Source organism: Phacochoerus africanus, chromosome 7 (genome assembly GCF_016906955.1).
Source record: "Phacochoerus africanus isolate WHEZ1 chromosome 7, ROS_Pafr_v1, whole genome shotgun sequence".
NCBI classification, from domain to species: domain Eukaryota; kingdom Metazoa; phylum Chordata; class Mammalia; order Artiodactyla; family Suidae; genus Phacochoerus; species Phacochoerus africanus.
In genome coordinates, this window is record NC_062550.1 from 65,238,881 (window position 1) to 65,251,754 (window position 12,874).

The 12,874-nt window shown below is 34.5% G+C and overlaps 2 protein-coding genes across 2 annotated transcripts; one reads left to right on the forward strand and one right to left on the reverse strand.

Annotated features, from left to right (window-relative positions):
- Positions 1-2,098: 2,098 nt before the first annotated feature.
- Positions 2,099-2,936, forward strand: LOC125131799 (60S ribosomal protein L7-like). The gene has a single exon (XM_047788564.1). It carries the CDS (start codon positions 2,116-2,118, stop codon positions 2,854-2,856), a length of 741 nt encoding a protein of 246 aa, XP_047644520.1. The 5' UTR covers positions 2,099-2,115; the 3' UTR covers positions 2,857-2,936.
- Positions 2,937-5,945: 3,009 nt separating this feature from the next.
- LOC125131800 (oxidized low-density lipoprotein receptor 1-like) lies at positions 5,946-12,177 on the reverse strand. Its single transcript, XM_047788565.1, has 4 exons — positions 10,418-12,177; positions 9,798-9,949; positions 7,355-7,461; positions 5,946-6,788 (listed from the first exon to the last, which is right to left on the reverse strand). The coding sequence occupies exons 1-4, from the start codon at positions 10,518-10,520 to the stop codon at positions 6,686-6,688; spliced, it is 465 nt and encodes a 154-aa protein (XP_047644521.1). The 5' UTR covers positions 10,521-12,177; the 3' UTR covers positions 5,946-6,685.
- Positions 12,178-12,874: the final 697 nt, after the last annotated feature.

Genomic DNA, 12,874 nt, shown 5'->3' on the forward strand with positions numbered 1-12,874 from the left:
GTTTAACTTTTTAGAAAATACCAAACTTGTATAGAGTGCTTATGCAATCTTACATTTTCAGTAGTAGTGTATGAGAGTACCAGTTCCAACATATTCTTGCCAAAAATTGCTAAGATCAGTTTTTAAATTTTAGCCATTCTTCTAGGTATACTATGTCATTGTGATTTTAACTTGCACACACACTCACACACATCACATATATAGTGAGTGCATATAAAAACTAATGAGGGAATGAGGTCAGCAAGATGCTAGATAAGACATCCCAGGCCCTCATTTTCCCCACATAACCATGAATAAACAACTATACATGAAGCAAAATGGCTTTATATGTGTTCTAGAAGTTAAGGAACTGTAGCAACCAAGCAAATGCCTAACCTAAAAAAGCTTCACTCACAATAATAATAGATTTCTTGGCCCTTGATTCACCTCCTCTCTAGTGCAGCACAGAATGGTTAGAAGGAAACTGACAAATTCCTGACTCTCCCTTTGAACATAAGGAAAAGCAGGACATTTGCTTGTAATGTTTTAATCGGTCTGGAGGCTGCTGCACAGACTGATTTATCTCACTTGATTCAGAGCAATGATGAGAACTCTGGCACCGTTTAGATACCTGGCTTGTATACTAGTGGCAGGTGTTGTGATGCTTTAGAGCTACAGGGGCTCTGCAGAGCCATGAACTCCTGGGGGAAGATGATTATGGGCAGCAGAAGGCTATAGAAATCCAAGGCATCTGAAAAGATGCAGTGGTAAAACTTTTAGGAGAAATCAAGACATTCAAAAAGCAGCTACATTCGTGGGAAACTTGAGTAAAAGCACACAGAATCAGAAAAGACATATCACCAGAAAAGACTGAGAGAGTCCTGACCCTTTATGTTAGACTAATTAGTGAAGATCTTCCTTGAATGGAGCTCATCTGTAAATACTGTTTTTCATGTGCTCAAATCTCAGTGATAATTCATAAGTCATATGAAGAAACAGGAAATCATATTCCACTCAAAAGAACAATGCACAAAAAATTCAGAGACTGAACTTAAAGAAAAGTAGGCCTCTGACTACTTGCAACAAATGTAAAAAAACTGTAAAAAAGATGCTCAGTGAGCCAGAGGAACACGGACACATATCTAAAACTAAATAAAATCAAGAAAAGGGCTTATAAATAAAATGAAATTATCCATAAACATAGAGAAATGAAAGAAATTATAGATTCTTGAGCTGAAAAATATAACTGAATTAAAAGTGAGGAGAAATCCAATAACAGATTTAATTATATAGAAAAAGGAATCCTAGAACTTGAAGATAAGTCATTTGAAATAGATAAGTCTGAGGTAGAAAAAAATAAGGAAAAGTGAATTGAGCCAAAAGAACTTATGGAACACCATCAACCAGACCAAGAAGAGAGAGAAAAAGAGGATAGAAAGCTTAATTGAAAAAATAATGGCCAAAAAAATACCCAAATTTAAGGACAGAAATAAATATAAAATAAAAGAAGATAAACAAAATCCAAGTAAGATAATCCAAAAAGACCCACACCGACACATGTTATAATCAAATTGTCTAAAGTCAAAGACAAAGAGAATCCTGAAAGCAACAAGAGAAAAGTGCCTCATCACATAAATACAAGGAAACCTCTATAAGATTATTAGTAGAAACTTTACAGGCCAGAAGGAAGTGGGATAATAGATTTCATGTGCTTAAAGAATAAACTAACTAGGAATATTGTATCTACAAAACTGTCCTTCAAAACTAGAGATACTGGTACTCTTCTAGATAAATAAAAACTAACAGAGTCCATTACTGTTAGACCTGTCCTACAGGAAATGCTAGAGAGTCTTTCAGGTTAAAATGAAGGGATGCTAGACAAGTAACCAAATACCATAAAAAATATACAGCTCTCTAATAAAGATAAACATATGGATACATATGAAAACTTACTTCTTGTTATTTCATTCCTAAGTTCCACTTTTAATTCTTTTATAGGATTTAAAAGACAAAAGCATAAAAATAACTAACACTGTGTTAATTGGTACACAGTATATTTAGATGTCATTAGTGACATCAATAACACATGGCGGAGCTGGAAAGGAGTAAAGTTTTGGCTCTTTCCCGGCTGGAACCATGGAGGGCGCAGATGTCAAAGAGAAGAAAAAGAAGGTTCCTGCTGTGCCAGAAACCCTTAAGAAAAAGCGAAAGAATTTCGCAGAGCTTAGGATCAAGCGCCTGAGAAAGAAGTTTGCCCAGAAGATGCTTCGAAAGGCAAGGAGGAAGCTTATCTACGAGAAAGCCAAGCACTATCACAAGGAATACAGGCAAATGTACAGAACTGAGATTCGAATGGCTAGGATGACAAGAAAAGCTGGCAACTTCTATGTACCTGCGGAACCCAAATTGGCATTTGTCATCAGGATCAGAGGTATCAACGGTGTGAGCCCAAAGGTCAGAAAGGTGTTGCAGCTTCTTCGCCTCCGTCAGATCTTTAATGGCACCTTTGTGAAGCTCAATAAGGCTTCAATTAACATGCTGAGAATTGTGGAACCATATATCGCCTGGGGGTATCCAAATCTGAAGTCAGTAAATGAATTGATCTACAAGCGTGGTTACGGCAAAATCAACAAGAAGCGAATTGCCCTGACAGATAACGCATTGATTGCTCGTTCTCTTGGTAAATACGGCATCATCTGCATGGAGGATCTGATTCATGAGATCTATACTGTTGGAAAACGTTTCAAAGAAGCAAACAACTTCCTGTGGCCCTTCAAATTGTCTTCTCCACGAGGTGGAATGAAGAAAAAGACCACCCATTTTGTAGAAGGGGGGAGATGCTGGCAACAGGGAAGACCAGATCAACAGACTTATTAGAAGGATGAATTAAGGTATCTCCATGATTATTTTTTGTAATCTGGTCAATTAATAAATGGTGACTACTTTCAAACAGAAAAAAAAAAAGGAGTAAAGTTTTGTATGATTGAAATTAAGTTGATTTCAGGCTAAAATAGATTATATAACTTTATGCTGTTTTATGTAGTTGCCACAGTAACCACAAATAAATATTGAAAGAATACACACAAAAGGAAAAGAGAATCAAAGCATGCCAAAAACCCAATTAAGAGCACAGCATACCGGTAATGCAGGAAATGGGGAACAGAACAGCTGTAACACATACAAAATCAAATTACAAAATGGTAATAGGACACCCTTCCCTATCAGCTATTACTTTAAATGTAAATGGATTAAATTCCCCAATCAAACGATGTTGATTGCCCATATGGATGAGAAAAAAATAGGATCAAAATATGAACTGTCTACAGCTCTCACTTTAGATCTAAGGACATGTATACAGTGGACATGAGGAGATAGAAAAAATAGTCTATGCAAATAGTAGCAAAAAGAGAGCAAGAGTGGTTACACTAATAGCAGACAAATTAGATTTTAAAACAAAAACTATATAAGAGACAAAGAAGGTCATTATATAATGATAAAGGGGTCAATCCACAGGTTGATGCTTATAATTCATATTATAAATATATCAGAGCTACTATATGAGAAATAAACATGTACAAAATTGAAGAGATAAATAGATCCACAATAATATTAGGAGACTTCATTATCCCACTTTGAATAATGGGATATTATTATATTTTTTATGTTAGTGGTTTTTTTTACCATATTAAAAATTAAGGAAATGAATAAAACTGGTGAAATCTGAATAAGGTCTATTGAATGTACCATTGTTGATTTCTTGGTTTTTATGTCATCATATATTTTTATGTAAGTTGTTTTGCAAATATCTAAACAGTTATATAGGATGCTACATTTGTGAAAATCTGTGTGTCAGATACATCGGTCTTTCTGCACTGTTTTTGCAAGTACCTGTGAGTGTATGATTATTTCAAAACAGAAAGCTAAAAAATCCCAAATAATTGAAGATATTATATTTTATATCATAAAACAACAATAAAAGGATTATATTCAAATTTTTAAATAACTTTATTGGAATAATAATAAGAAAAGGTAGCTTGAATGTCAAAAATGCCAATTGTATAAATAGAAGATTCCACTTATTGATGCAGATATGTTTTGTGCAGCACTACCGGCATAGAAAAATGAGGAATATTGATGTTTGAAGACAGAGAAACAGATGAATGAGCTGTAAGAATTTTGTAAAATGGAATTTTTGGACTGAGATTAAAATGAAGTTATACGCCAGAGTGGATTGGGATATGTATACCAGGATCACTTCACTGTACAGAGAAATTATCACATTATAAATCAACTGTACTTCATTAAACTTAAAATGGAAAAAATGAAGTTCTGGATCCACTTGTACCAATATAGATAGAAACTGGAATAAACAATAGTGAATAAAATAGCAGTGTAAATCATGTGTAATAATAGTTCCATTTAGGTATACTTCCATTCTATATATTTTCATTCATAATTATATCATATATAAATATATAGAAATATATGTAATCATATAAAAATAAAAGTTGTCAATGTGTAGTCAAATATAAAATTACATAAATTACAAGGATACACATAAACCTCAAAACAGAGGTGTTCATATAGAGGGAGAGGAATGGGCCTGGGAAGGAGTACAAAATTCTTTCCAACTGTATCTGGTATCTAGTTCCAAAGCAAGTAGATAAAATAGCAGCATTTATTGCGTCTTTAAAGTTGGCACCGATATTTGTTGTATTGCTCTTTATTCTTTCTGTATGTTAGAAATCTTTCTAAAATATAATAAAATGTAACATTGATAGCACTGAAAGAATAAACAAATCCACACTGACTGCTGGAAATGTACACACTCCTTAGTAATCAAGAGAATATATAGTCATAAAATCAGTCAGAATATTGAAGACCTGAACAACATTATCTGCCAAGCTGTCCTAAATAATGTTTATGGAATTCCCCAGTCTACAGTGGCAGACCACACATTCTATCAAATGCACTTTGAACATTATATATTTTAAACCATATTTAATTTCCTTAATTTTTTACCTGTGTCCTGTTTCTGTGCTAGGATCCCATCCAAGTTACCACATTACATTTAATTGTCATATCTACTTTGGTTCCTCTTGGCTGTTACAGATTTTCTTTGGTTTTGATGATCGCAATAGTTTTGAGGAGTAATAGATAGGCATATAGAATATTGCTCAATTAAAATTTGTCTGACATTTTTCTCATGAGTAGCCTGGGGTTATAAGTTTTGAGGAGGACCACAGGGTGTCATTTTGTCACATTACAGGTACAAACTGTGAATGCAGCTTACCACTATTGATGTTAATCACATGCGGAGGAAGTGTTTTCACTCAGAAGTTACTTTTTCTTCCCCCTTCTATGTGATTCTATAATAGTCCCTTTGGAAGGATATTGTTTATGCTTACGAAGCAAAGAGTTGGGTCCCACCACCTTCAGGCAGGAGCATCTATGTAATTTATTTGGACAGGAGATTTGTTTCATCTCCCTCATTTATTTAAATATTTGATTATTTTATACTACTGTGGACTCATGGATAGTTATTTTATACTTTGGGTTATAATCCAATACTACTTTTGTTATTGCTGGAATGGCTCAGATTGTTTCAGCTCTGGCTAGAATTCTTTTACCTAGCTCCTCAATACCTTTGACATATCCCCATCATTTTACACAAAATTATATATATATATATAATTTATATAATTTTACACAAAATTTTATACACACACACACACACACTTTGGGTTGGGGGGCACTTCCGCAACATGCAGAAGTTTCCATGCTAAGGATTGAACCTGAGATATAGCAGTGACAATGCTGAATCCTTAACTGCTGTGTGACAAGGGAACTCCTAGGCAAAATATTTTAATCAATACTTTACCATAGGAGATATATGGTTAACAAAATCATATGGAAAGATGGTCCACATCATTTATTCATTACAGAAATATAAGATTACACCTCAGTTCAATTACACTGTATCTTTATTAAGGTGGTTTAAAAAACTGACAATATTAAATGTTGGGAGGATACAAGCAAGTATTAAATGTTGGAAGGGTACAAACTGTCACACACTGCTAATAGAATGCAAAATGGTACAGCCACTTTGCATAACAGTCTAGTAGTCTCCCTCCTGGCAAGGAAACCGACTCAGAAGTTTGGACTTGCTGGAGAGCCCTTATGCCATTAGCTGTGGTATGGCTCGGGCTCCCAGACATGGGTCTGATTCAAGATACTCTCTATTCTCTTCCAGTATACTATATTATCTTTCTCCTAAAAAGTAAGGAGCCAAAGAGAAATGCATACACAATTCATAAAGAATAATGCCGTTAACTATTGTTGGCAGGAAATGCCAGATAAAATGTGCATGATGGTGAGAGACCTTGGCAGGATTACTTTATCTGTGTTAAGTTGCAGAAGTAGAATATACAGAAGTTCACTTCCCAGTGCTCATCCAAAGCGCTGATATTTTCTCACCCCACCAACCTGTGCTCATAACCTGTGTGATCTAACAGTCTGCTTGTGAAAGGGGCAAAGGTGGAGGGCCTGACATCTCTCAATCAGAGGCTAGAATACAGGTAGAGCCTGTAACAAAGTGCACATATTATGAAATGAGAGAGAGAACTTCCAAGAATCTGAGTTTTTATAAGGAAAATTATTGGATATGCCTTTTGCTGTTATTTCATTAGGTAGCAAGACAAGCAATTTACTTCTCACAAATGTAGTATCTCAGTTTGGCACAGTCAGTAGCAGTGATCTTCTTTGCTGATATACTTGCACAGTTTCCATCCTTTGAGTCTTTCCAATCACTTCACACAAAATAAAAGTATATAAATAATGTGAAACATGCATTCAGTAATGCAGACATAATAAGAAATATTGGTCCAAAGTTGTGGTATATTTTTTCTTTCCTTATCAGAAACCATCTCTCAATGTCCTAAACTTTCCTAAAGAGTGCCTTATGAGGATTACAGCAGTGAAGTTGAAAAGCCTCCCGCTCTTCTTCATATACTCATTTTCTGAACTTAATTATTTTTTATGGCTGCATCCATAGCATACAGAAGTTCCTGGGCCAGAGAACTTCAGAATCTGAGCCACAGCTGTGGTAATGTTCGATCCTTTAACCCACTGTGCCACGCCAAGCATCCAACCCATGCCTCTGCAGAGACTGAGTTGGATTCTTAATCCATTGCCCCACAGAGGGAACTCCCAAACTTAAAATTTTTATGTGTGTGTCTGTGCATGTATATGCCCATACATGTATGCATAAATGCCTGTATGTGAATGCATGACTTTTTCCCATATACTTTCAGGCATGTAAATCAGAAGCTGTGATTGTAGAACTTATTAATTACTATCTACTCTAGAGACTTACAAGTTCAGAAAATGTCGTGTGTTATCTTCCCATGTCCAGTAACTTGTGATGCTTTTACGGGACAATCCGATCCAGTAGAAATAGGATAGGTGACTTTGAATGAAGATCTGTAATAAAAAGGAATATATTCTATGAGGAAAAAGTCTTTTTTGCTTTTTGAAATGAAGTAATAATCTAGTTTAAAGATCAACTTCATTCTGATTCTGTTCAAATTACAAAATGATGGAATCTAACTTAATGATATTTTATTAAATATAGTGATATAACTGAGACATAAAGTTAACACTCTCTTAGTTTAACTAAATCTCTTAATTTCCTTTCAAAACTTATGCCTATAGATCAAAGATGAGTTCTGAGCAAAGTTTGATTTGCACTTTGGGTCCAGGTGAGACAGCCTTGAGGTATCTACAAGTCTTACAGATACCCTGTTTATTTCCTGCAGAGTGGGCATCTTGAAGTAGTGCCTATGCTATCAGAAGAGGTGTTTATTATAGCTGGCTGAAAATGACTTCATAAATATAAAACTGACGGATATTCATCTTGTATTTTAATTTTTATAGCATGTATGCACATATAATATCTCACTTGATCTTTCTAAATATGTTGGAAAGAAAATCAAAACAGCTTCATTACCTCTTTTCTACCTTTTCCTAATGGGATAATTGATGCTCTAGTTGATTCAGTCAAACAAAATGTGTCAAAGGGAGTTAAATTGAGGGTTTCTGATTGTAAATTCTGTTTTCCTACCCTGCTTCAATTTTCACCCTTAGTTTTCTTTTGTTTATTTTCCCAGAGGAAGGCTACAAAAACTTAATCCCTCTATCCAGAAAAAACAAAACAAAACAAAAAACACCACACACACACACACACACACTGTTTTGCATTAAATTTTAGGGCTTTCGTTTTTTTTTTTTCGTTTTTTTTTTCCTTTGATGAAGATACCTTGCACAAAAGATTAGGGATCCTAGACTCTGAAGTTCATTCTTGGACCTTCTGTATATCCATGGACATCAAGGTAAGATTTTTTATGTAAAAAGTTGCAGTGGATAAATCAACAAGAGGATTATTGAATATGACATGTTTTACAATGTCCTTCTGAAATTCTTTAAGTCTCTAAGAAGGCTGAGGGTAAATAAAGTTAAGGTACAGACACTCATAGGAAAAACCAAAAGTTTCATGGGCTAACATCTCTCACTTATTTTCTAATGTTTCTATAATAATTCTGGGTGATATAGTATAAATATTTCTGAAAATGTAGTCATTATCTAAATTATTCTATAGTTCTTATCTAAGAAGACAACAAGGGATTTTCTCACTAAAATGTGATTATTAATTTATGTTGGACAGAGACAAATCTCACATTCACTCCCTTATATGGCTACCTTTAAATATGCTATATTTTCACATAAGCTCTTTAACCTGTCTGTAAATAAGGTCAACTTAAAAAAACTTTTACCCTATCAACAACAGTTGTAATTTTATTTATTTTTTTAAACTAGAGACATAATTGACATATACAAGGTTATATTGGTTTCAGGGGTACAATCTAATGATTTATTATTTGTATGTATTGCAAAATGATTACCACAAAGGTATAATTAACATCATTACCATGCATCAGTTTTTTACCAGTGTAAAAAGGAGGTTAATTCAGACAGTATGGCTGTCTTCTTTTTGGGTTCAAATTTGCTTTGGTTTCTTCATGATTTTCAAGGTCATATTTTTATAGCTATTTATGAGTTGTTAAAGCCAAGGATATGGATAATTGGACTAGTACAGAAAACCGAGTGATTCTTAGGATCTATTAATCTATCTATGAGAAGATATTAAAATATTCCACTTAACCTGAATATAGGAATATATATTTTTGAAAGAATAATGGTAAATTATGTCTATATTCAAAGCAAAACAAAATGATAAAGATTATAAAATATTTAGTTCAGCTTTCTTTGAAAGCTAATATAAGTTAAAAGTTAATATGAGTTGGGATTAATTAATCTTCAAATTTAAATTTATATTGAGTTTTTACTTTTAACTCAAGCTCAGGGGTAATGTATTTCTTGATTTTGTCAGAGATAAAATGATTTTTTTTTTTTTGAGAGGCCAAGTGCTAAATTTTCATGAAATTATCAATCAATAAATGTAATTATCTCTGATAAAATAATATATTTTAAGGATACATTTTTTTCTAATTGCTTCATGTTTGCCTTTACATTTACTATATTGTAAAAATTTTACTTGTGGATGAACTGGGTGAATTAAATGAAATCCTGATTTCATTTCTATTTGTATTCATGACACTAACATGAGTACTGCCTGGACAAGAGGCAACTTACAATTGTAAACTATGTTGAGACACTCAAATATTATTAAACATTAAGATTTAGCCAACAACGAGTAGTTAGACAATTATGTTTGAGATGGAAAACAAAATATACATCACCAGTTCTTCCTCATCGTCTATCTTAAGAAGTGTGGAGCCCATTTCCTTGCAGGAATGTTGACTCTCTTTGAAGTTCTTCGATTCATTCGAAAAATAATAACATTTCTGTCCACAACAAGACCATTTAGTTCTACATGTGCTGATTTCCCTTCCTTGAAAACAAAAGATATTCCCAGGAGACCATTCAGGGTAAATCTTGAAAGAAATGCTCTGGAGCTCAGAAATTGAGGAATCCTTTCTAGTCTTTCTAAAAGCATTTATTTCAAAAATCAATAAGTACAGTTAATAATCATTAACTTAGTACATTAATTTAGTACCTTATCTACATACCCCTATCAGAGCATATAAATAATGCTTAGAGAATATGCTAAAGGAGATGTAGGATTTTTTTTTTGTAGAAAAACAATTATTTTGAGAAATGGCAATTTAAAAAATATAATACACATATAGAAGAACCTAATCTCTTGGAAAGACTGAATTGTTTTTTCAATGAAGTGAAATGAAAGTTGGACATCACAATTGGCTGAGTCTATAAGAAAATCCAATTTAAGTAGATTATCAAGTGATTGAGAGAAACAGAAGAAACTTGTTGGGCTCGGCCTTCAACCCAATTGACATACCTCTGGTAAGTGTTTTCTCTCTGAGAGACATGTTGTCTTCTTGTGTTTCATTGTTCAGTGAAGGTTTCCATGATCCACCCTGGAAAACTTTGCTATACATCATTAGCTTGAGGAAAACATAACATGTGGAGGACTAGAAGGCACAGTTTTAATTTTAATGTGTCAATTAATGTTCAGAAATTTTATTCCTGTGCTTTTTAGGCATCTCTTCTCTGCATATGATTTACACACTTCTCATTTGTTGAAAAGACATTAATTAATGACAGAACATCATACTAGACCTTGATGATACAGTGATGAGAAATACAAAGCTTCTGTCTTCAAGAAACTCATTCATTGTAATGGGGAGAGTATGCAATTAGAGTATTCATACATGATGAGTGATATAACAAAGGTCAACACGAATTGTTTTTAGAACTCAGAAGAGGATTGGCTGACTAACTGCAGGTTCAAGAATAGTATGACAGGTCAGGTAGACTTCATATATTAGTGTTAACCTTAAATTTTCTTTTTGCCTATGTATAAGAAAAGATAGGAAAGTGAAGGATGGACAATAAAATTCTAGATTGCTGCAACCAAAGTAGAGAAATGGAGAGAAATGGAGACATATTAAGGTCATCCAAAATTAGTCATTACATCCTGAATATAGGTTGTGTTTAAGGGATTTTAGAGAGGTAAGACTGTAAAGGAAAACAAAAATTACATCATTAAAAAAAAAAACAACCTTATATGGACATTATGGTATTTGGATTTCAAGATAAGACCTACAAGTTCAACATTTAAGATGTTCACACAAATACATTTGAGAAATACCAGTAATGTTCAATATTCTGCTAGAGATTCTAATGGCCATAACCATTTTTAAAAAGTCTGCTTTTTAAACAAGTTTTTTAACCCCAAAACTTGTTACTCCTTCAGAATCATTCATATGGTAGTTTTTTAGCTTTTGAAAGGTACTCAATAGTAAAGGAAAATGATCTGGAGCAGTGGTTCTCAACTGGGGGTGATTTTACCCTTTGGGGGACATTGGCAATATTTGGGGACATTTGGGTTGTAACTACTGTCACCTGGTGAGTAGAGAATAGGGATGCTGCTAAATAATCTACGAAGCACAGGACATCCCTAACAAAGAGTTATCCTACCAAAATGTTAATAGTGCTGAGGTCTAGAAACTCATCTAGGGGGAAAATTGCAAGATGAAAATATTAAAAGGTCATAACACAGATTTTAGAAAGAGAGAACTGACATCTAATTAGGGAATTGAAAAGTCACCCACGTCCTATATAATGGGTCATGAGGGATGGGTACAGTTTCCATGGGCGGAGATAGACTACATGAGGAAGGTTGTCCAGATGAAGGGATCAGCTCAGACGAATGTCCTGGGGCAGAGAAACTTAAGGGAACATGAAGGGAACCGCAACTAGAATTATTTGAAGAGAGTTTGGATGTAGAGAGTAAAGCTTAAAATCATTTGGTTGATTCAAGAAAACAAATATAAGTAGGGGAATTTTAACATAATTCAGTAGAAAATGAAAAACTGTTAATGGTTTCTTGGCATTTTGATGCCATAATCATGACTATATTGGGAGAAGTTATTTGGCAATTGCAATAGGTTTTTGAAAGTCTGTTGACTTTAGGATAATTAGCAGGCATAGGAGAAAAGTATTGTTGGATTGTATTAGGTATTTTGAGAATAAACTATGAAAAAACTAAATTTGGGAGTTCCCATCATGGCTCAGCAGTTAACAACCTTGACTAGCATCCATGAGGACGCGGGTTTGATCCCTGGCCTCACTCAGTGGGTTAAGGATCCAGCGCTGCCTTGAGCTGTGGTGTAGGTCATGGACATGGCTCGGATCCTGCATTGCTGTGGGGTAGGCTGGACGCTACAGCTGCGATTTCACCCCTACTGCGGGAACCTCCATATGCCACAGGTGCGGCCCCCAAAAGACAAACAAATAAACAAACAAAAACTCCTAAGTTTGAGCTGTAGAACGGAGATTGCAAGAGGACTGGACTCTTTGTTGAAAGATGTCAGAGAGGACAGAGAAAATGAATGCGCACGCAGTATTGACCAAATCATCAACGAAACCCCAAATATAGACTTTTCTGGAAATATCCTGAACATGTTCCAGATTTTATAAGTATAGAAGGTGTCAGAAGCTTTTGAGGAACTTGGGAAATGACCAAGTGATTACATTAGTGGTGAAGGTGGAGGTGTGTCTGGGTAGCGCAGTAGAGCATAGCTTTGGAACTCCTAGGAAAGGAAGACTGGTAAAAATAGAAATTCCTAAGGGAGGAAATAGTTGGATCAGGTCACAGACCCAGTTTAACTTACCCTTGACTCCTAAGATTCCAACTGTTAAAAGGAGAAAGAAACAGAAGATTCCAAGAATCACCGTGGCAAGAAACCAGGCAAGTGGAACTGAGGGCCCTGCCCAGAGAGAAAAAAGAAAA

Excerpts from the sequence above, each read along its gene's own strand:
- LOC125131799 (XM_047788564.1), top strand. The coding sequence starts at position 2,116 with ATGGAGGGCGCAGATGTCAAAGAGAAGAAAAAGAAGGTTCCTGCTGTG.
- LOC125131800 (XM_047788565.1), bottom strand. The coding sequence starts at position 10,520 with ATGATGTATAGCAAAGTTTTCCAGGGTGGATCATGGAAACCTTCACTG. Across the intron at positions 9,950-10,417 it reads AGAGAAAACACTTACCAGAG|GAAGGGAAATCAGCACATGT; the intron begins GTATGTCAATTG and ends TTTGTTTTCAAG. Across the intron at positions 7,462-9,797 it reads TAGACGATGAGGAAGAACTG|ATCTTCATTCAAAGTCACCT; the intron begins GTGATGTATATT and ends TTTTTATTACAG.